The sequence below is a fragment of the Polyodon spathula genome, chromosome 9 (genome assembly GCF_017654505.1).
Source record: "Polyodon spathula isolate WHYD16114869_AA chromosome 9, ASM1765450v1, whole genome shotgun sequence".
Lineage (NCBI taxonomy): Eukaryota > Metazoa > Chordata > Actinopteri > Acipenseriformes > Polyodontidae > Polyodon > Polyodon spathula.
Genome location: NC_054542.1, coordinates 50,290,307 through 50,315,044, shown reverse-complemented (window position 1 = coordinate 50,315,044; position 24,738 = coordinate 50,290,307). Strand labels below are relative to the sequence as shown.

Genomic DNA, 24,738 nt, shown 5'->3' with positions numbered 1-24,738 from the left:
CTGACTCCATGGAGTTTACTAAAGCTGTAATCAAATGGGAAAGTGACTGAGCTGAGAGAAGCAACAGGCCTGGACTGACGGGTGAACTCACACATCAAAGCACAACTTTACAATCACGGGTGTCCCGTATCAAAAAGTCATAGGAAGCATTAAAACAACATGTAAGCTCCGTCGGCAACATTAAAGTCCACAGACAACGCGACGTATAGAGACAACACCCCAAAAGAAACTGCTCCAAACTTTCTTACCTACACACCCAGCCCTCGATTTCCAGTAGGGAAGTTTACAGTATTCCGGCGAGCAATCCCATTGAGCGAAACTTGCTTGAAAGCGATGAAGTGCTGGTTTTGGCGTGTAAACACTCCTCCGGTCCGTTGGTGTATTGAAACGTTTTGTCTGTTTTATTAGTGCGAGGGTTTTCCACTCGACACGGATCCCTGGTGCGCTGATAACGATCACAGAGCCAGGCGGAGCACTCGGGAGTTCCTGTCTGACTGAATCCTCCAGGGAGCAGGGACAGGAAACTCTGCACAACACGCCATTACAGCACTGCGCCACAGGAGGGCGCTCGAAAACCAGCGCAATACAGCTATAGAACGAGAGGGCGCAAAGAACACGTCTTTTTTTTTTTAAGAAAATGGGACCATTCCCAACTCGTTTTTATAGGACTATCTCAACATTGGTTTACGTCGGCAACCAAACACGTCTCCTGTCTTAGACACTGGGTTATGGATTTCTAATTACAGCTGAATGCAGCGTACAGGACCCAATGTTTTAATCTGTACAGCATCAATTTACAAGTTGGTTTCAGATTTAAAATGTCCATTGTCCTGCTCCCTTTAAAGTCTTGAACTAGCACTTTATTCAGTTACTTTAACTGGTTTTCTGTAGGTGGTGTGCATTCTGTTTTCAACCAAGTTTTTACTCCTCAGCCTAAGCAGCGGGCTACACGTGCAAATGCTTGTTTGTTTTTGCAGCTGCAGTGCTGTTTTCAACTGTGCCATCAAGTGCTGGGTGTTCTTGCATCACGTTTCGCATGTGCTTACAATGTGGTGTAATCTGAAACAGTGTGGTTTGTCTGTCTTTCGATTTGAATATAACAGCAACATAGTTTGCAAAATGAGATTTATTAAAAGTGTTATTTACGCTGTAGAGTTGTAATGTTTGGTAGAATTAGGATTTCAAACACACTTTCAAAATAAATGCAGTAACTGAACACGTCAGCAAGATGTTTTGTTTAATAAGAGCAACACGTGTTGTGATGTTTTTATATATTTATATCAGTTCAATAAACAATGGGTTTCAGCAAAAGTACAACACAACATACAAAAAAAACTGTTCTGAAAACAAAGCACACTCGTTTATTTACATCACTGTCTGGTTCCAGTAACCCTGTTTCATTATTGCCTTCAACGTCCCCACACTGTGACTGTGACGAGGGAGGGGCTTGAGGCTTTCCATTCACAAGCAGCCCTTCTCTTGCACTCTTACAGCAAATGCTTTTTATTATTTTGTTACACTGGAGCCAGTTCGTTTTCATCTTCACAAGGTTCTGCACGAATGAAAAACAGACGCTTGTTGTTTTTCTCGACTTCCCATCAGTTCTGATCCAAAGACCAGCTGGATCTGGTAATTAGCACTGCAACTGGAAATGCTGTGACGTGAATTGAAGTGAATGGTTCAGAGATCCACTGTAGCTCTTCTTCAGCACTGCTCAAACCCTGCCATCAGTGACAGGGCTAAGGACTCCACTGGGAAACACAAGAGAAAAGAATCCTGGGTCTTCAAAGGTTAAAGTTACACAATTCACACAGGAGCTACGATCTGTAAACTGGATCCCCCCAACCCCCAAACTTTAGCCTTTTAATGAAATAGTCCACGTTAATGATCGTTGTATCTTATACATAAGACCAGCTTTAAAATATTTTACACTATAAAACTTAAAATGTATCAAGTGCAAATGTGTGTGTGTGTGTGTTAGTGTGTGTTTAACTGCTATGGCCCTCCAACTTGGCATAGTAAAGAAAACAGCCACATGCTGTATGAAATTCACTCACAGTGTGGGAAGGAGCCTCTGCAGACAGCTTTGTTGAGTATCGTCACAAGGAACATGTGACAGTTTTTGAAATCAGACTCCATCTTGTCAATGGACTCAATCCTAGAAACACAGGGACTAGAACTGTAATGCGAACTGATTCTGAAAACTGCTGTTACACGGTTTGTGCAACTCAAACTGAGGAAGCACAAGCAGCTTTGTTCAGCAGCTCTTCTTCCTGGGCTTTGTAGTATTCTCTATGAACTGCTTCAACACTGCAGAGTAAAGGTAACTGTGGGATAAAGACACTGGCACGATTGAAGAAGTTGTCATGAAGTCCAGTAAAATCATAGATTAATTTACAGAAGGGGATTTTTTAATATATAAAATCAGGGATGTAAATAAGACTCCCATTGTATAGCAGTTTGATCCATTCCTGGTTTTACTATAGAGATTAATAAGACACCTATAAACGCTAATCAAGCTTGCAGTAAAGCCTGGAATGGGTGAAACCGCTATGTAACAGGAGTCATATTTCCATCCCTGAAAATAAATAAATATTAAGGAAATCTGCTTGAAAATATTGAAAAATCTAGCAAATACAGTACATCCAATCAAAACCTTGTTTTCATGCAGTGTAAACACACCCCAAGAACCCCAGTTACCATTTCCCTTCTATGTCCAATTTGCTAGAGTTAGTTGCAGTAGCCCTGCACCAGACTGTACACTCCAACCAGCCGGCTTCTACAAGCCTCTCTCCCTCCCTCTCTGTCCACTGCACTGACAGAGGTGATGGTTTAACCTAAAGACATCGAATCCACAAACCCCAGCCACCTGGCCAACAAAAAACACGCTGCCATCACGTTCATCTTTTTGCTTACTTCCAAGCCCCGAAGCCAGCCTGCCATCGTCCTGAGAACATCAACACGAGATTCAGGACCTTCATTATTGCTTCCTTCACAAAGCTGACCTGCAATCAAAACACATGTCAATTACTGTCTTCAGATGTATTTGTTTTTAAACACATTCAGGGGTCTATTCAATTGATCTAAATGGTGACACTTCTGTATAACGCTGCTGTGTAAATCATTAAAAACAGGACAATAATCCCAGGCATTTCACATGTTTACATGCATTCTAGAGGCTTGATTTTCATCATCTTGGTACATAAAGGTCCCTTTGTGAAGAGGAAGTCGCTTCCAGTATGTTTCTGTTTGCTTTTTCACCTTTCCTTTTCATTTTTATGACCTAGTTATTATTATTATTTTATCAGAATCCAATTATCTGTGCTGTGGGATCCCAGTTCCCTGGGAAGCTTTAACCCTTGCACTGTCTAAACAGTGGCGTTATTTCAGGTGCTATTTAGATCAGTGATTGCCCACACTTCTGGGGAAACTCTCTATCATGACCAAGCAAACGAGGAAACTGAAAGTCAACAACAGAGGCTGGAATTCATATAGAGCCTGTGGTAAGGAAGGCATTTCTCTTTCAATGATAAAGAAATGGCAGGGATTGCTGTTTGCAACTGAGGAGACAGTGGTCATGAATGGTTGACAGGTCTCTGTAATGGATTTGAATGGGTTTAGTTGCATTAAGATGCAGGGCTGTTCCCAGTCGACCTTCTCTCTGAGGAGACAGCGGTCATGAATGGTTGACAGGTCTCTGTAATGGATTTGAATGGGTTTAGTTGCATTAAGATGCAGGGCTGTTCCCAGTCTACCTTCTCTCTGAGGAGACAGTGGTCATGAATGGTTGACAGGTCTCTGTAATGGATTTGAATGGGTTTAGTTGCATTAAGATGCAGGGCTGTTCCCAGTCTACCTTCTCTCTGAGGAGACAGTGGTCATGAATGGTTGACAGGTCTCTGAGGATTTGAATGGGTTTAGTTGCATTAAGATCTGTAATGGATTTGAATGGGTTTAGTTGCATTAAGATGCAGGGCTGTTCCCAGTCGACCTTCTCTCTGAGGAGACAGCGGTCATGAATGGTTGACAGGTCTCTGTAATGGATTTGAATGGGTTTAGTTGCATTAAGATGCAGGGCTGTTCCCAGTCGACCTTCTCTCTGAGGAGACAGCGGTCATGAATGGTTGACAGGTCTCTGTAATGGATTTGAATGGGTTTAGTTGCATTAAGATGCAGGGCTGTTCCCAGTCTACCTTCTCTCTGAGGAGACAGCGGTCATGAATGGTTGACAGGTCTCTGTAATGGATTTGAATGGGTTTAGTTGCATTAAGATGCAGGGCTGTTCCCAGTCGACCTTCTCTCTGAGGAGACAGCGGTCATGAATGGTTGACAGGTCTCTGTAATGGATTTGAATGGGTTTAGTTGCATTAAGATGCAGGGCTGTTCCCAGTCGACCTTCTCTCTGAGGAGACAGCGGTCATGAATGGTTGACAGGTCTCTGTAATGGATTTGAATGGGTTTAGTTGCATTAAGATGCAGGGCTGTTCCCAGTCTACCTTCTCTCTGAGGAGACAGCGGTCATGAATGGTTGACAGGTCTCTGTAATGGATTTGAATGGGTTTAGTTGCATTAAGATGCAGGGCTGTTCCCAGTCGACCTTCTCTCTGAGGAGACAGCGGTCATGAATGGTTGACAGGTCTCTGTAATGGATTTGAATGGGTTTAGTTGCATTAAGATGCAGGGCTGTTCCCAGTCGACCTTCTCTCTGAGGAGACAGCGGTCATGAATGGTTGACAGGTCTCTGTAATGGATTTGAATGGGTTTAGTTGCATTAAGATGCAGGGCTGTTCCCAGTCTACCTTCTCTCTGAGGAGACAGCGGTCATGAATGGTTGACAGGTCTCTGTAATGGATTTGAATGGGTTTAGTTGCATTAAGATGCAGGGCTGTTCCCAGTCTACCTTCTCTCTGAGGAGACAGTGGTCATGAATGGTTGACAGGTCTCTGTAATGGATTTGAATGGGTTTAGTTGCATTAAGATGCAGGGCTGTTCCCAGTCGACCTTCTCTCTGAGGAGACAGCGGTCATGAATGGTTGACAGGTCTCTGTAATGGATTTGAATGGGTTTAGTTGCATTAAGATGCAGGGCTGTTCCCAGTCTACCTTCTCTCTGAGGAGACAGCGGTCATGAATGGTTGACAGGTCTCTGTAATGGATTTGAATGGGTTTAGTTGCATTAAGATGCAGGGCTGTTCCCAGTCTACCTTCTCTCTGAGGAGACAGTGGTCATGAATGGTTGACAGGTCTCTGTAATGGATTTGAATGGGTTTAGTTGCATTAAGATGCAGGGCTGTTCCCAGTCTACCTTCTCTCTGAGGAGACAGCGGTCATGAATGGTTGACAGGTATCTGTAATGGATTTTGATCAGCTGGTCCAGATCTTTCGCTTCTTCCACTTGATGCTGAAACTCCAGGCCAGTGCTGTGCAAAATCTGAGAAAGAAAAACGTACCAAATAAACAACATGCACTTCAAATTATGCAATATATACAGCATTTGTTTCAACAACAAATTACTTCACAGAAAAAAAATGATATTCTAAACCCTTTCCTGTCTTTATCTCGACAATGTTTCAAAACACTTTGCATGAACAGAAGCCCCTGCTGTGCTGAACGGTTTGAGCTGCATGAAGTGTAGCTTTACCTCTGCTCATTCCGGTATGTCCATATTGCACTTATAGATTTGGTTCCCCCACATATTGTTTTTTAATTATTATTATCCAAATATAATAGATACATCAATTAGGGAACTTTTACTCAGGAATATTTGCCAGGAGAAAGATAATTTTTCACTGCCATCCTTAGAAAAGATTTGTTTTGTGTTTTCTCCTGGCAAACGCTCCCAAAGCAAACGCTGAGAAATGTATTTATGACCCGTGACATGCGATTACACATTTCAAAATGCTGATATTTAGAAATACAACTGCGATGCAGACAACCCGGGACATAGCAAAGGCATCGTAATGCGTTTAAACTTTGCAGGGTGCTCTATAACAGCTGCGTCCCGTTTGAAAAGCCTAACCCAGCTCACGCTGGTGAGCCCTGCACCAATCAGCAGTGTCTAACCCAGCTCACGCCGGTGAGCCCGGCACCAATCAGAAGTGTCTAACCCAGCTCACGCTGGTGAGCCCTGCACCAGGCAGCAGTGTGGAAGGGAGCTCTCACCCTGGTCATGATGTAGTTGTGCAGGCTGTTGACGAAATGCATAAGTTTCACCCGGAGCAGGCACATCCTGTGGATCTGTTGATTGATAGGTTCTTTAGCAGCCTCTTGATCAAACAAAACCCCTTCTGACTTTTTGGTAGCAAAATTTAGTTCTAATGATGAAACAAAATGCAAAAAAAGAAGTCAGTTTGATGCAAAAGAGAAAAACACAGGCTCAGTAACTCAGCAGGATTCTAAAATACCGACCATTGAATCTCAGCGTGTCGAGACTGTACTTTGCCCATTTTATCTGCAGCAGGAGTAGAAACACCTGGTTGTATATCTTCTGGCACTCTGAGCTGATCACTATGTCTACGGGCCAAGGGACCTAGAGAAACAGCGAAGGATAGAATGAGGGTGTAAGTAGAGCTGTGGTGTTTCCACTCAGTGACTGATTAAATAAAGGATACACTGAAATACCTTGTAACTCAGTGTAAGGCCATCTAGATTGTTCACAGGTAGCTTCTTTTTAGCAGGGTCAACAGCTTCCAAAAATATAGACAACCTACATGTGATGGGGGCGGAAATAAACAAGTCAATAAGTAACCCAAACAACGCGTGCGCTACAGCGCTTTTACAAACAACAACATACCATGCTACAATACAGGCTTAAACAATAGCAAATAAATCACTTATCTAAATTAAAAACAAACAAAATTCCTGAACGACCACTAGAGGTCAGTATGATCCAGCCCACTGTACAATAGTCACTACTACTGAGACCTCACTGTTTATTTATTCAGGGTACAAGACTCGCATAGTATTGTTGTTTAAATCATACAGGCTTTACTAAGAACATAACTACACCCACAGCAGTGGGTTAAGCTTTTTGGCCACCTCATAAGATCAAGGGCTTGGTTATATTTTTTTATTTTTTTACTGCAGATTAAGACTTGCAGTACCTGGTGCTGTCCTCTGGGTAGCGCTGTCCCACAGCCTCCTGCAGCTGGACATTGAGGAATGATAGCTGCTGCCAGCTCTCCTTCTCCAGCACCTTGTCGAAGATAGCTGTATAGAAGTCATACATGGTGTCTCCAGCCTCCAGCAGGAAATAGTTCCTCATCGCTTGCAGGTACTCCACAAGTCTGAATAAGAAACACAAAGCTTTTATCAGATCAAATCCCAGTCTAAAAGAATAATCAAACAGTAACTTCTTTCAATACATTAAATAGAGAGCAGCAACGCTCTTCCACCAGTCCTACCTGTAATCTTTCTTCAGCGTCTGCATGAGGCTGCCACAGCATTGGAAATACCTCTTCTCAATGTGGGGGTACAGGCACGACCTTAGAGTGAGTTCAAAGGTCTGACAGGTCACAGACTCAGAGGAACGGTCTACGATGACATCACCCCCCGAGAACTTCTCGTGGAAATCATTCTGCTCCAAGTACAACCTAGACAGACACGGACCATTGAGCGATTACAGAGTGCAACACTGACAGTGGAAGAAAAGCTTAAAACATCCTGCTTTGGTGATCAGTGTGTGTGCAAAGATAAAATGTAAAGGGCAATCAAAGTCCCCCACCACCAGTGACCACCAGCACAAGCAAAGCTGTAAAGCCTGAAAGACGTGCAGGCATCTCCACCAGGTTAAGATGAATTCCTTCATTCACTTCAAAGCTTTGCACATGACTAGTACCTGGCAAAGTTAATAGCCAGCAGTGGGTCGTGAACTTCATCAATCTCCAAGTGTCGCGCCACTATGGACTGCATTCTGATCAGGCTCTCTTTGGTCGCTTGCTGCTCCGTCACAGTATCTGCTGGTGACTCCTCCCCAAATCGCAGCCGTGACTGCACTGACTCCAGAAACAGAGTGTACAGACTCTTCCTCTCTGCATCTGCAACACAGAACACCACCCCCCCACACACACACATTAATAATAGTTCCACACCAGCATCACTCGTTTTGTCAATTGCACCAGCCTGGGATGAGGCAGCTTGTCAGGCTCTGTCTCAGCTTGATACTGTCAAGCTAAAATCAACAATCCTGCTGTTCTTTGTGGGATGGTTTTCACTTTATTTATAGTGTTTAGTGCTGTTGTAGATTCGGGGATCAACAAATCCCTTTCGGTGGTAAACACCTGCTGGTATTACCACACTGTGTGCGCATCACTATCCACCGCTGAACAGACCATTGAGGGATGCAATAACAAGACTGGAGCTTCCTGCTGGACTTTAACATGGGGCTCCCTCACTCACATCAGGACTCATCTTGGACTAGCTATGTTACCTTAGGAAAGCTAGTCCCATGATCTGTGAAACCAACCAATATAAGAGCATTACATCAAAAAAAAAAAAAAAAAAAGAAATTGTTTGGCAGAAGGGGCATGAATGAGCTTTGGCAAGAACAGATGTGGTGTTTTTGTTTTCTTTATCTGATTTTTTGGATTACCCCGAGCTGAGTTGTTCTGCGGGCTGCTGTCGTTTCTCTCCAGGTTCTTGAGCAGCTGCATGGATTTGCCAGCCATGATGATCTGCTTGAGCACGGGTTTCAGGAAGGAGACCATGGTGTGCTGTCTGCTGGCAGCAGCAGCAGCCTGATCGCTGGCAGAGCTGCCGCTGGCTGTGTCACTCAGCTTCTCCTCGTTCTCCACGCTCTCCGACACGCTGTACAGGGTGTAGGTGGCGTACCAGAAATCTCTGTGATTCACAGGCACATCCTTGTTCCTGCAATGGAAACGCTACAAACTGCTAGTACTGCAAACAAACACAGCCAGATCGACAATTAGCACCGAAAGCTGTGCTGGCTGCTCTCTTCCTACCTTTGAATGATGAATTCTTTTGCTGGGTCAAACAGATTGCCATGAACTATCCACTCATCCACAATCTCTAGGTACGGCCTCACTGTTTCCACCCACAGGGAAAAAAGCAGGGACACCTTTGGAACACATAAAAATGTATTTAAAGACCAGTCTGCATTTAACGTGTTACTATAGTGTACAATCACTGGATACCATGGGCCAGTCACTGATCTAAACAGAACCCACTGGATACCATGGGCCTGTCACTGTGATCTAAACAGAACCCACTGGATACCATGGGGCTGTCACTGTGATCTAAACAGAACCCACTGGATACCATGGGCCAGTCACTGTGACCTAAACAGAACCCACTGGATACCATGGGCCTGTCACTGTGATCTAAACAGAACCCACTGGATACCATGGGCCTGTCACTGTGATCTAAACAGAACCCACTGGATACCATGGGCCAGTCACTGTGATCTAAACACTCACGGTGAAATTACCCAGGATGTATAAGGGTCTAAAAGCATGGCTTGCAAACAAGGGTTACTTTAACCTACAGCAGAACTAAACATCATGTTTTAAATGAAGATACACGTGTGCCAAGACAAGTGCTTCTTTCAAACCTGCACATTTCAGATCTGGATAAACGAATGGACATGCATGGCAGGGGAAATTTATGACAGTATTTGGTCAGCTCCAATTACTTAAAATAAAAAAAAAACAACCCTTTAAAAGCGTGTGAAAGTAAAAGCCCTTCATAAAAAGCTGCGAGGCTGTGCTATGTGCGCGGGTGCTGCTCACCGCTTGCTCGGAAGCCTCCCCCACGCTGTCATATTCAATGATGGCCTTGTAGAGAGTATTCAGCAGATGGGAGGCTCGCACGACGTTCGCCGTGTCAGGGGGCACCTCCGCTACTCCTGTGCAGAACACTTTGTGCAGAACCTTGATCTGGGCCAGGTGTGGAGTCAGCCTCTCCAGAACTGCCGTGAGGGTGACACTTTCATCTGCACGGGGACAAAGGAAAGCACTGGTTTATCAATGTAAAAAAAAAAAAAAGAAAAAGCAGTGTGTTGAGTGACAGCCACAATAAATAACGCGTCCACTGAAAACCCTCCAGTGTCCTGAAGCCCTTTAATATTGTCATTTAGAATGTATGAAGAAAAACTAACCTGTAACAACCCTAATAATATAAACACTGAGTTCAACTGTTTGATCATTAACAACTAAAAGTAAATGCAGAGAACACAGCAGTTGTCCATATTTTCTCCTCCATGCACATTCATTCAATACGGTTTAGAGATCTCAAATGTGCCGTTTTTAAAGAAACTGCATGTTACGCAAACTTGTATTTTCATTTTAAAACAAGACACCTGGTAAATATCTACTCGGAAAACATGCTTTTACCCTGCTGGGGTGAAATGAACAAGCAAGTAAAACAGAAACAGGCTTCCTGGAAGGCACAGCTTGCAAACAGAGCTTTCTTTAACCTAGAGTAGTACCAGACATCATGTTTTAAAATGAAATGCATGTTCGCTTTAACATGTAGCTCATTAAAAACTGCACACTTCAGACATGTGTAGCTAATGGAACTGCAAAATGGGTAAGATCTTTGATAAGCTATAATTACTTTAACATGAGCACCAGTATGTCAAAACAGAGTGATATAAAGAACAAATACCTTTAATGACAATGCATCTTTCAATATTGGTGAGCTCCTCTTTAAAAGTGATGAAGTACTTGTAGAGCGCCCACACAAACGCCTGGTAGGTTCTGAAAGGAGGCTCGGAGCCTCTCTTAGCTGTACTACTGGACCCTGGGGGGAGGGGTTCTGTGCTGTATCCCGTAACCTCATCAATGAACTTCTGAAGCCTAAAGACAGCCTGTCCGTATGCAGCTATGTGCTCCAGGACTGATCTCAAACAATTCTGCAAGAAACAAACAGGCTGGTAAACACATCAGATCTCGTTGTTTTTGTGGGGGATAACGCACAAAGAGTAAAGAAGCCCAAGAACACTACACTGAGGTTTTACTGAACTGATGAGTGTGCTTGGAATGGAATTAAACACCTCTGGTCCTCTGGACTTGCTGTGCTAATTAAAAAATATTAAATAAAAACACATTTATCTTGCAACAACCTTGAGTCAGACTGGGTTAGACTTAGCATGTAATCTGCAATAACTACTTGCATAAGAAATAAAAAATAAAGAGGGGGGATATTTTCCTACGTGGGTTAATTTCTGTGTATCATTTTAAGAGATGCCATAGTAGTTGCAAAGCATGCCTCAGATCTGAAAACTCCTGACACTTCCAATCGGGAAGCATTCTCATACCAACTTCCTGACTGCCCCCACAAATCTTTTCATTAAGATTTAAAACAGTGATACTTTGGGTTAATCTTCGACAAACAGTAAGCTACTGTATAAGCACGCACCAAAATACTGCAGCTTTTCTACCAACTTACACTGGTCAAGTGAGTCACCACGACGTCATTCCTCACAGTAATCTTCCCATCCAGCACCTGGAAGATAAAGAGCTTCTTCACTCCGGACATCAACCTGGAACAAAGAAGCAGTTTATTCCATACCCTGTCCCTGATCCATCCCAGAATCCACACACCTGAGAGCAGCATATTCCATACCCTGTCCCTGATCCATCCCAGAATCCACACACCTGAGAGCAGCATATTCCATACCCTGTCCCTGATCCATCCCAGAATCCACACACATAAGAACATAAGAACATAAGAAAGTTTACAAACGAGAGGAGGCCATTCGGCCCATCTTGCTCGTTTGGTTGTTAGTAGCTTATTGATCCCAAAATCTCATCAAGCAGCTTCTTGAAGGATCCCAGGGTGTCAGCTTCAACAACATTACTGGGGAGTTGATTCCAGACCCTCACAATTCTCTGTGTAAAAAAGTGTCTCCTATTTTCTGTTCTGAATGCCCCTTTTTCTAAACTCCATTTGTGACCCCTGGTCCTTGTTTCTTTTTTCAGGCTGAAAAAGTCCCTTGGGTCGACACTGTCAATACCTTTTAGAATTTTGAATGCTTGAATTAGGTCGCCACGTAGTCTTCTTTGTTCAAGACTGAACAGATTCAATTCTTTTAGCCTGTCTGCATATGACATGCCTTTTAAGCCCGGAATAATTCTGGTCGCTCTTCTTTGCACTCTTTCTAGAGCAGCAATATCTTTTTTATAGCGAGGTGACCAGAACTGCACACAATATTCAAGATGAGGTCTTACTAGTGCATTGTACAGTTTTAACATTACTTCCCTTGATTTAAATTCAACACTTTTCACAATGTATCCAAGCATCTTGTTAGCCTTTTTTATAGCTTCCCCACATTGCCTAGATGAAGACATTTCTGAGTCAACAAAAACTCCTAGGTCTTTTTCATAGATTCCTTCTCCAATTTCAATATCTCCCATATGATATTTATAATAAAGACAGCAGCATATTACATACCCTGTCCCTGATCCATCCCAGAATCCACACAACTGTATGTTTCAAGTAAACAACAGCCCCTTAATGATCTAATCAAAGTAAACTGATAGACACTTAATGCTACAGGTTGTATTTATCAATCACACACTTCAGCCATGTATCTAGAGACAAATCAGCAGCATTTGGTGCAGCAATCTGTCAGCTCACAGAGGCAAAGGAGTGGTTCTGTGGTACATATACATGTATCTATAACCCCCAGTTTGAGAACCACTGGTCTAAAGCATGGGGTGCTAAAATACATCTATCAATTAAATAAGAGGCGCTGTCTAATTACAGTGTCCTTACCAAGGTTTAGATCAAACCTGCATTAAACTGGAATTTGAAATTTCATTATTTCTTTATTTATTTTTTGGCAAACTAAAATCTCACAGAAACCTTTCTAGCTTACCACAGAGTTTCTCGTATCACTTGGGTTTCGGTGACATAGAATTTCTCATCAGGAGTGTACAAAGGATCAGTGTTGTATAAGTGCTGGTCCCTGCGAAGGAGACAAGGACATGACAGATTGCACTGTATTCAGTTCTGCACCGTGTATAAAGAGGCAGGGCTCGGATTAACAGGAGTAAAAGCCAGGGGATGTCTAATGGGGTTTATTAGCATCTGACTTTTCCACAATGAAAGGCAACTACTGTAGAATGCCATTTAAAAAGATTAAAAAGGGATAAGATGTTTTGTCCTCCTCTTCCAACATATACTAATCCCACAGAAGAATGATAACATTGGGCTCCTACCAAGCAGGACACAGCATTCTTTAGAAAGCAATAGTCTTTAGAGCTGCAACAACAGCAAACAGACATAAGTACAGAAATTCAGCAGAGATGGAAATAAGACTCCTACTGCATAGCAGTTTCTCCCATTCCAGGTTTTGCTACAAGCTTGATTAGCCATAGGTAACAAGCTCAGGTGCATCTTATTAGACTTATAGTAAAGCCAGGAATGGATCAAACTGCTATGCAATGGGAGTCTTATTTCCATCTGTGTAATCATCAGAAGAACTGCTGTATTTGCCTTTACCCTTTCACTGCCACAGTGTGAAGCAAAAAATCCAACTTTTGATTATTGTATTGAACTTTTTATTTTTTTAAACTTTGGTACAGTAAAAAAATCTGGGATTTCAAAAGGGATGTTGTGCAAGCTTCTCTTTGGTTTCAGACACAATAATGTAAAATCCGGGCTGTTTCCCAGTGTGATTTCTAAAATGGGATTTCTACATTTCAAAGGGTTATGTTTCTTACTGTCATTAATGTTTTATGAAAATAAAAAGTTCACAAGCGTCTCTTTGTGAACGGGACTGTTTTCTGCAGGCTGCACTTCAAGGGCCTTTCCTGTAAAAAGGTTCGGTGGGTCACTTGAGCACCAGCTTTAGAACTACAGCCTTCTGGATAGAAAAAGAGCAGAGCAGCGTCTTACCAGACATTCGCAAGGTTAGAGTGGAGATGCAGGCTGTGACTGAAACGAGGCGCTTTGGCTGCCCAGTACTGAGTGACCACATGCTGCCCCAGCCATGCACGGGCCTCTGGCTCGCCAACTGCAAAGAAACCACAAGTGCCACTTAGGATACAAGAGACAACAGGAGGCTACAAAAGGGTCGTGGTGGGCAGACATCACAACTATCTACATGAAGACCAGGATGGAGGTAAACAGCCAACCTTTCCACATGCTCTGCACTGTCTTCTTGCTCTGATCTTGGTCATCAAGGGGAGTTCTGTCCACCTGTATTCCAGAATCCTCTCTGCTCAGAGGCTGCTCACTGTCCCCCTCCTCGCTCTCCTCTTCTGACCACTCCTGAAACAGAACCAGGTTTTACACTCACAACGCCGACACAAGATGCAACATTGCTCACAATCAACTGGCATTATATATGGATAATAAATGGAAGCACTGGTTTACTGAACCTCACGCGACTTACTGGAGTGTCTGGATAAGGACCCATGTCAATTTCTTCTCCTTCCATCAGATATTTTCCCCAATCAAAGTCATCTTTTTTTTCTTCATATTGGAAAGAGAAAGAAAAATAAATAATTGTAAGGCTCAGAAATCAAAAAGCAACAGAAATATTGTCAATATTGGGCTGAAGAATAAGATACAATGTGGCCTTTAAAACTAAGCCCCGGGAAGCACGAGATCCCGGATCAGTGATTGGTTTAGCATTTCACTTTGCTGTGACGACAGAAATATCTCAATCCCTCTGACCCTGCACACTGGGGGGGTGAGGGGTGCTATGTGTCACATTGAGACTGTGGGAGAGCCACACACAGTATGCTGTCTTTAACAGAGGACACATTTATACATCTGGGATACACTCATCACACTGATTTTTAAGGTTGCCTGAACTGTTTTAGACACAACGTATTATTGGCATTTACCTGCTTCCTTCAGTCTTGGCCGTTCTGTAAAATTTGTGTTGGATGGAGAATCAGACAGAAACAGCAAGACTGCAAGTATGCTGTAATGCATCTCTGTCTGCAAAAAGGGAAAAAGAAAATGTGACGAACAAAAGTCTTTACCACACCACTGTCACCACCTGGCCTCTCTTTTTTTTTTCACCTCACAAATATAATCTGTCACGGGTTTCCAGAAGCATGATAAAACTTAAGCTGCTGTGAAGATCCCATTATAGGGACAACAGTAGCTATACTTTGAAGTACGCCTGAGGAACGACAGGGATTTAATAATTACAATGAAAGGCAAGAGAAAAAATAAATCCTGCTATCAGTGTAAGAATCCAAAAAACAATAAATGTGTACTTGAATAACGTAACAATCTGACATCTCTTTCTCTATTTGTATGCATGCTTGAAAGTGTTACCTTTGTCCCCTCCGTGTTCGGAAGAGGAGCGTTCAGAAATCCCTCCGTTAGCCTTTTCCAGCTTTCAGCTTTGACCAGATCCGAGTGAACCAGGAGCTTCTCATGAACTCTAATAATAACAATAACAACTTTAATTTATTATACAGCCTTTCACACCAAGGTGTCTCAAGGCGCTGTACAAAACAATGAACAATTTATTTAAAACAAATTCTATAAATACATATATAAAATACAAAAAAATAGGTAAATATAAAAATAAAATCAATCATAACAGGACAATATATTGCAAAGACAGAGCTTCAGTGAAGCAGTTCCTGACAGCAAACAACATGTTTATGTCTCTCCCTTATAGAGCAAGTCTTTTTGCAAAGCGGTTCATTCAGATATATTTATTGATTTATTACATTTCATAACAAATAACTATCCTGGACCAGCTCACCCATTGATTGTGCGCTGCACTTTATGGCCGTTGACATCAAGGAACTGATGAAATCTATCCAAAAAAAAACAAAAAAAACAACTTCAATTTGAAGTGCCTGTGTTTGGTAAAACAGCAAACAATGAATACTACCCCTAACATGATGGTACTGTGTGTGTGTGTGTGTGTGTGTGTGTGTGTGTATATATATATATATATATATATATATATATATATATATATATATATATATATATATATATATATATATATATATATAATATCTGCTACTCATTGAGTTTTGCCGATACTAACTAAAACTAAGCCCCTGGTGACAAGTTGCTTGCAGCAGTAGGGGGTTATAAATTATATCTATGCTGCATAACCCGTGGTTTGAAACAGAAATTTTAAAAAAGTGTAAAAATACAACCTCCACCGTCCAAAAACAAATTGTGCCTGCGATTGCATTTGCATGACACTACAGCGTTTGTGTTTTCAATATGCAAAATGCATCCACGACCTGGCTATAAACATCATGTATCCAGAACATTACACATTACATTATTCCAGGCTACTCAACTGTGCAATACACCGTTCTCATGTGTTCTGTTGCGGTAGAAATACAGTAAATACTCGTAAGAATAACTTGCTAAATTGAATACCTGTCCACACTCTTATTAAAAGCCCACGCTTCCCCGTGACAGCTTGAGGCGGCTGTCTTACCTGAAGTTGGACCAGGCAAACTTCATTGCCAGCTGGAAGTTCCCGTCTTCCTCGTCGTGTATCCCACTGACACGCTGTATTAATCTCTTAATGTCCTCTTCCAAAGCCTTTTCCAGTGTAGTCCAGTGGGTCATTGTCCCCGGTTTTTATGTATACAATATTTATGTAAAACTCAAGTCAGTTGCGTTGTGTCAACAGTCAGAAGCCAGGTTATTAATCCGGGCAAGAGCGATGCGTTTCTACAGTAAAAGGCGAGTCTCGTAATGATTAGTATATATTTATTCAAATAGTAATCACATAAAACTCGTAATGTAATGTTATGCAGCTCGTAGCACAAATAGCAACAACCACAACCACAATAATAATAATAATAATAATAATAATTTATGAAAAGTGTTGGCTCAGGTGCAGTAAATGTATCATTACAAACACATACATATGTACTGCTGTATAAATTAATCAATTATATATATATATATATATATATATATATATATATATATATATATATATATATATATATATATATAGAAGACACTAGGTTCGTTTCTAAATGCTAAAATCAAATACTGACAGATACAATGCGCGTCCTTAACCGATAAACAAATGTAACTGTATTGTTCAAAGCGGTATAACTATTCAGTAGGTGAATGTGTTACTTATCTACTTATCTGTGTGCTTCTCTCTGTTAATCAAGTGTACTTGTTTTGTTGCCGCCATCACTCTGTATAGAGCAACTGAACACAACCGCTTCCTGCATCTTTGGCTGGCCAACCAGTTACTTGCCCTGGAATCCCTGCAACAGCCCAGAAACAGCTGATTGTAATAATAATAATAATAATAATAATAATATAATAATAATAATAATAATAATAATAATAATAATAATAATAAACGATGTTACTTATTACTGATAGCTTCATAAACCAAAAATATATACAGGCAGTCAATATGACTATACTTATATTTAGTTTCTAATTAGGCTTGTTGGCGACTAATATTTATCCCTACTAATGTATCCCTGGAAAGTGTTTTTCTTTGCATTACTTGCGGAGAGTTGACAGGTAATTTGGTGACAGGGGATTCACAACAGTCAATGTAAAAAACGAAACTCAAAATTTAAGAAAAGAAACAAAAAATGTACTTGTTATATTAACTTTTAGTTCTACGTATGTACGCTACAGGCATGCAATGTATTTATATTTGCCGTGCCAGTTGCTGTTTAAATATATATTAAATTCTGTGTCCAATTCAGAGTCTGGCTCTGGATGTCTTTACATCATTAATGATTTAAAGATATTATATTGCAGTTCTAATATCAAAGGTTTAATCCTGCTCATTTTGAAATGTGTTTATGTATGATATTATAGTGCAGTTCTAATATCAAAGGTTCAATCCTGCTCATTTTGAAATGTGTTTATGTATGATATTATAGTGCAGTTCTAATGTCAAAGGTTCAATCCTGCTCATTTTGAAATGTGTTTATGTATGATATTATAGTGCAGTTCTAATATCAAAGGTTTAATCCTGCTCATTTTGAAATGTGTTTATGTATGATATTATAGTGCAGTTCTAATATCAAAGGTTCAATCCTGCTCATTTTGAAATGTGTTTATGTATGATATTATAGTGCAGTTCTAATGTCAAAGGTTCAATCCTGCTCATTTTGAAATGTGTTTATGTATGATATTATAGTGCAGTTCTAATATCAAAGGTTCAATCCTGCTCATTTTGAAATGTGTTTATGTATGATATTATAGTGCAGTTCTAATATCAAAGGTTCAATCCTGCTCATTTTGAAATGTGTTTATGTATGATATTATAGTGCAGTTCTAATATCAAAGGTTCAATCCTGCTCATTTTGAAATGTGTTTATGTATGATATTATAGTGCAGTTCTAATATCAAAGGTTCAATCCTGCTCATTTTGAAATGTGTTTATGTATGATATTATAGTGCAGTTCTAATATCAAAGGTTCAATCCTGCTCATTTTGAAATGTGTTTATGTATGATATTATAGTGCAGTTCTAATATCAAAGGTTCAATCCTGCTCATTTTGAAATGTGTTTATGTATGATATTATAGTGCAGTTCTAATATCAAAGGTTCAATCCTGCTCATTTTGAAATGTGTTTATGTATGATATTATAGTGCAGTTCTAATATCAAAGGTTCAATCCTGCTCATTTTGAAATGTGTTTATGTATGATATTATAGTGCAGTTCTAATATCAAAGGTTCAATCCTGCTCATTTTGAAATGTGTTTATGTATGATATTATAGTGCAGTTCTAATATCAAAGGTTCAATCCTGCTCATTTTGAAATGTGTTTATGTATGATATTATAGTGCAGTTCTAATATCAAAGGTTCAATCCTGCTCATTTTGAAATGTGTTTATGTATGATATTATAGTGCAGTTCTAATATCAAAGGTTCAATCCTGCTCATTTTGAAATGTGTTTATGTATGATATTATAGTGCAGTTCTAATATCAAAGGTTCAATCCTGCTCATTTTGAAATGTGTTTATGTATGATATTATAGTGCAGTTCTAATATCAAAGGTGCCATCCATTCAAAGGTTCAATCCTGCTCATTTTGAAATGTGTTTATGTATGATATTATAGTGCAGTTCTAATATCAAAGGTTCAATCCTGCTCATTTTGAAATGTGTTTATGTATGATATTATAGTGCAGTTCTAATATCAAAGGTTCAATCCTGCTCATTTTGAAATGTGTTTATGTATGATATTATAGTGCAGTTCTAATATCAAAGGTTCAATCCTGCTCATTTTGAAATGTGTTTATGTATGATATTATAGTGCAGTTCTAATATCAAAGGTTCAATCCTGCTCATTTTGAAATGTGTTTATGTATGATATTATAGTGCAGTTCTAATATCAAAGGTTCAATCCTGCTCATTTTGAAATGTGTTTATGTATGATATTATAGTGCAGTTCTAATATCAAAGGTTCAATCCTGCTCATTTTGAAATGTGTTTATGTATGATATTATAGTGCAGTTCTAATATCAAAGGTTCAATCCTGCTCATTTTGAAATGTGTTTATGTATGATATTATAGTGCAGTTCTAATATCAAAGGTTCAATCCTGCTCATTTTGAAATGTGTTTATGTATGATATTATAGTGCAGTTCTAATATCAAAGGTTCAATCCTGCTCATTTTGAAATGTGTTTATGTATGATATTATAGTGCAGTTCTAATATCAAAGGTTCAATCCTGCTCATTTTGAAATGTGTTTATGTATGATATTATAGTGCAGTTCTAATGTCAAAGGTTCAATCCTGCTCATTTTGAAATGTGTTTATGTATGATATTATAGTGCAGTTCTAATATCAAAGGTTCAATCCTGCTCATTTTGAAATGTGTTTATGTATGATATTATAGTGCAGTTCTAATGTCAAAGGTTCAATCCTGCTCATTTTGAAATGTGTTTATGTATGATATTATAGTGCAGTTCTAATATCAAAGGTTCAATCCTGCTCATTTTGAAATGTGTTTATGTATGATATTATAGTGCAGTTCTAATATCAAAGGTTCAATCCTGCTCATTTTGAAATGTGTTTATGTATGATATTATAGTGCAGTTCTAATATCAAAGGTTCAATCCTGCTCATTTTGAAATGTGTTTATGTATGATATTATAGTGCAGTTCTAATATCAAAGGTTCAATCCTGCTCATTTTGAAATGTGTTTATGTATGATATTATAGTGCAGTTCTAATGTCAAAGGTTCAATCCTGCTCATTTTGAAATGTGTTTATGTATGATATTATAGTGCAGTTCTAATATCAAAGGTTCAATCCTGCTCATTTTGAAATGTGTTTATGTATGATATTATAGTGCAGTTCTAATATCAAAGGTTCAATCCTGCTCATTTTGAAATGTGTTTATGTATGATATTATAGTGCAGTTCTAATGTCAAAGGTTCAATCCTGCTCATTTTGAAATGTGTTTATGTATGATATTATAGTGCAGTTCTAATATCAAAGGTTCAATCCTGCTCATTTTGAAATGTGTTTATGTATGATATTATAGTGCAGTTCTAATATCAAAGGTTCAATCCTGCTCATTTTGAAATGTGTTTATGTATGATATTATAGTGCAGTTCTAATATCAAAGGTTCAATCCTGCTCATTTTGAAATGTGTTTATGTATGATATTATAGTGCAGTTCTAATATCAAAGGTTCAATCCTGCTCATTTTGAAATGTGTTTATGTATGATATTATAGTGCAGTTCTAATATCAAAGGTTCAATCCTGCTCATTTTGAAATGTGTTTATGTATGATATTATAGTGCAGTTCTAATATCAAAGGTTCAATCCTGCTCATTTTGAAATGTGTTTATGTATGATATTATAGTGCAGTTCTAATATCAAAGGTTCAATCCTGCTCATTTTGAAATGTGTTTATGTATGATATTATAGTGCAGTTCTAATATCAAAGGTTCAATCCTGCTCATTTTGAAATGTGTTTATGTATGATATTATAGTGCAGTTCTAATATCAAAGGTTCAATCCTGCTCATTTTGAAATGTGTTTATGTATGATATTATAGTGCAGTTCTAATATCAAAGGTTCAATCCTGCTCATTTTGAAATGTGTTTATGTATGATATTATAGTGCAGTTCTAATATCAAAGGTTCAATCCTGCTCATTTTGAAATGTGTTTATGTATGATATTATAGTGCAGTTCTAATATCAAAGGTTCAATCCTGCTCATTTTGAAATGTGTTTATGTATGATATTATAGTGCAGTTCTAATATCAAAGGTTCAATCCTGCTCATTTTGAAATGTGTTTATGTATGATATTATAGTGCAGTTCTAATATCAAAGGTTCAATCCTGCTCATTTTGAAATGTGTTTATGTATGATATTATAGTGCAGTTCTAATATCAAAGGTTCAATCCTGCTCATTTTGAAATGTGTTTATGTATGATATTATAGTGCAGTTCTAATATCAAAGGTTCAATCCTGCTCATTTTGAAATGTGTTTATGTATGATATTATAGTGCAGTTCTAATATCAAAGGTTCAATCCTGCTCATTTTGAAATGTGTTTATGTATGATATTATAGTGCAGTTCTAATATCAAAGGTTCAATCCTGCTCATTTTGAAATGTGTTTATGTATGATATTATAGTGCAGTTCTAATATCAAAGGTTCAATCCTGCTCATTTTGAAATGTGTTTATGTATGATATTATAGTGCAGTTCTAATATCAAAGGTTCAATCCTGCTCATTTTGAAATGTGTTTATGTATGATATTATAGTGCAGTTCTAATATCAAAGGTTCAATCCTGCTCATTTTGAAATGTGTTTATGTATGATATTATAGTGCAGTTCTAATATCAAAGGTTCAATCCTGCTCATTTTGAAATGTGTTTATGTATGATATTATAGTGCAGTTCTAATATCAAAGGTTCAATCCTGCTCATTTTGAAATGTGTTTATGTATGATATTATAGTGCAGTTCTAATATCAAAGGTTCAATCCTGCTCATTTTGAAATGTGTTTATGTATGATATTATAGTGCAGTTCTAATATCAAAGGTTCAATCCTGCTCATTTTGAAATGTGTTTATGTATGATATTATAGTGCAGTTCTAATATCAAAGGTTCAATCCTGCTCATTTTGAAATGTGTTTATGTATGATATTATAGTGCAGTTCTAATATCAAAGGTTCAATCCTGCTCATTTTGAAATGTGTTTATGTATGATATTATAGTGCAGTTCTAATATCAAAGGTTCAATCCTGCTCATTTTGAAATGTGTTTATGTATGATATTATAGTGCAGTTCTAATATCAAAGGTTCAATCCTGCTCATTTTGAAATGTGTTTATGTATGATATTATAGTGCAGTTCTAATATCAAAGGTTCAATCCTGCTCATTTTGAAATGTGTTTATGTATGATATTATAGTGCAGTTCTAATGTCAAAGGTTCAATCCTGCTCATTTTGAAATGTGTTTATGTATGATATTATAGTGCAGTTCTAATAACAAAGGTTCAATCCTGCTCATTTTGAAATGTGTTTATGTATGATATTATAGTGCAGTTCTAATATCAAAGGTTCAATCCTGCTCATTTTGAAATGTGTTTATGTATGATATTATAGTGCAGTTCTAATATCAAAGGTTCAATCCTGCTCATTTTGAAATGTGTTTATGTATGATATTATAGTGCAGTTCTAATGTCAAAGGTTCAATCCTGCTCATTTTGAAATGTGTTTATGTATGATATTATAGTGCAGTTCTAATATCAAAGGTTCAATCCTGCTCATTTTGAAATGTGTTTATGTATGATATTATAGTGCAGTTCTAATGTCAAAGGTTCAATCCTGCTCATTTTGAAATGTGTTTATGTATGATATTATAGTGCAGTTCTAATATCAAAGGTTCAATCCTGCTCATTTTGAAATGTGTTTATGTATGATATTATAGTGCAGTTCTAATATCAAAGGTTCAATCCTGCTCATTTTGAAATGTGTTTATGTATGATATTATAGTGCAGTTCTAATATCAAAGGTTCAATCCTGCTCATTTTGAAATGTGTTTATGTATGATATTATAGTGCAGTTCTAATATCAAAGGTTCAATCCTGCTCATTTTGAAATGTGTTTATGTATGATATTATAGTGCAGTTCTAATATCAAAGGTTCAATCCTGCTCATTTTGAAATGTGTTTATGTATGATATTATAGTGCAGTTCTAATATCAAAGGTTCAATCCTGCTCATTTTGAAATGTGTTTATGTATGATATTATAGTGCAGTTCTAATATCAAAGGTTCAATCCTGCTCATTTTGAAATGTGTTTATGTATGATATTATAGTGCAGTTCTAATATCAAAGGTTCAATCCTGCTCATTTTGAAATGTGTTTATGTATGATATTATAGTGCAGTTCTAATATCAAAGGTTCAATCCTGCTCATTTTGAAATGTGTTTATGTATGATATTATAGTGCAGTTCTAATGTCAAAGGTTCAATCCTGCTCATTTTGAAATGTGTTTATGTATGATATTATAGTGCAGTTCTAATGTCAAAGGTTCAATCCTGCTCATTTTGAAATGTGTTTATGTATGATATTATAGTGCAGTTCTAATATCAAAGGTTCAATCCTGCTCATTTTGAAATGTGTTTATGTATGATATTATAGTGCAGTTCTAATATCAAAGGTTCAATCCTGCTCATTTTGAAATGTGTTTATGTATGATATTATAGTGCAGTTCTAATATCAAAGGTTCAATCCTGCTCATTTTGAAATGTGTTTATGTATGATATTATAGTGCAGTTCTAATGTCAAAGGTTCAATCCTGCTCATTTTGAAATGTGTTTATGTATGATATTATAGTGCAGTTCTAATATCAAAGGTTCAATCCTGCTCATTTTGAAATGTGTTTATGTATGATATTATAGTGCAGTTCTAATATCAAAGGTTCAATCCTGCTCATTTTGAAATGTGTTTATGTATGATATTATAGTGCAGTTCTAATATCAAAGGTTCAATCCTGCTCATTTTGAAATGTGTTTATGTATGATATTATAGTGCAGTTCTAATGTCAAAGGTTCAATCCTGCTCATTTTGAAATGTGTTTATGTATGATATTATAGTGCAGTTCTAATATCAAAGGTTCAATCCTGCTCATTTTGAAATGTGTTTATGTATGATATTATAGTGCAGTTCTAATATCAAAGGTTCAATCCTGCTCATTTTGAAATGTGTTTATGTATGATATTATAGTGCAGTTCTAATATCAAAGGTTCAATCCTGCTCATTTTGAAATGTGTTTATGTATGATATTATAGTGCAGTTCTAATGTCAAAGGTTCAATCCTGCTCATTTTGAAATTTGTTTATGTATGATATTATAGTGCAGTTCTAATATCAAAGGTTCAATCCTGCTCATTTTGAAATGTGTTTATGTATGATATTATAGTGCAGTTCTAATATCAAAGGTTCAATCCTGCTCATTTTGAAATGTGTTTATGTATGATATTATAGTGCAGTTCTAATATCAAAGGTTCAATCCTGCTCATTTTGAAATGTGTTTATGTATGATATTATAGTGCAGTTCTAATATCAAAGGTTCAATCCTGCTCATTTTGAAATGTGTTTATGTATGATATTATAGTGCAGTTCTAATATCAAAGGTTCAATCCTGCTCATTTTGAAATGTGTTTATGTATGATATTATAGTGCAGTTCTAATATCAAAGGTTCAATCCTGCTCATTTTGAAATGTGTTTATGTATGATATTATAGTGCAGTTCTAATATCAAAGGTTCAATCCTGCTCATTTTGAAATGTGTTTATGTATGATATTAT

The 24,738-nt window shown here is 38.2% G+C and overlaps 2 protein-coding genes across 2 annotated transcripts in view; both read right to left on the bottom strand.

Annotated features, from left to right (window-relative positions):
- The window catches only part of LOC121321010 (cytoplasmic FMR1-interacting protein 1 homolog), a 54,951-nt gene extending 54,439 nt beyond the window's left edge, over positions 1-512 (bottom strand). Inside the window, exon 1 of the mRNA XM_041259898.1 lies at positions 249-512. The gene's annotated coding sequence lies outside the window, so the exon portion shown is untranslated. The remainder of the gene's footprint in view (positions 1-248) is intronic.
- Positions 513-1,336: 824 nt separating this feature from the next.
- tubgcp5 (tubulin, gamma complex associated protein 5) lies at positions 1,337-16,873 on the bottom strand. Its single transcript, XM_041259897.1, has 23 exons — positions 16,399-16,873; positions 15,697-15,750; positions 15,258-15,366; positions 14,816-14,912; positions 14,359-14,438; positions 14,099-14,234; positions 13,860-13,977; positions 12,838-12,927; positions 11,406-11,499; positions 10,623-10,869; positions 9,746-9,948; positions 8,960-9,075; positions 8,590-8,864; positions 7,837-8,035; positions 7,403-7,591; positions 7,103-7,285; positions 6,621-6,705; positions 6,408-6,528; positions 6,162-6,313; positions 5,305-5,430; positions 2,917-3,005; positions 2,058-2,158; positions 1,337-1,751 (listed from the first exon to the last, which is right to left on the bottom strand). The coding sequence occupies exons 1-23, from the start codon at positions 16,530-16,532 to the stop codon at positions 1,705-1,707; spliced, it is 3,045 nt and encodes a 1,014-aa protein (XP_041115831.1). The 5' UTR covers positions 16,533-16,873; the 3' UTR covers positions 1,337-1,704.
- Between the last annotated feature and the right edge of the window lie 7,865 nt (positions 16,874-24,738).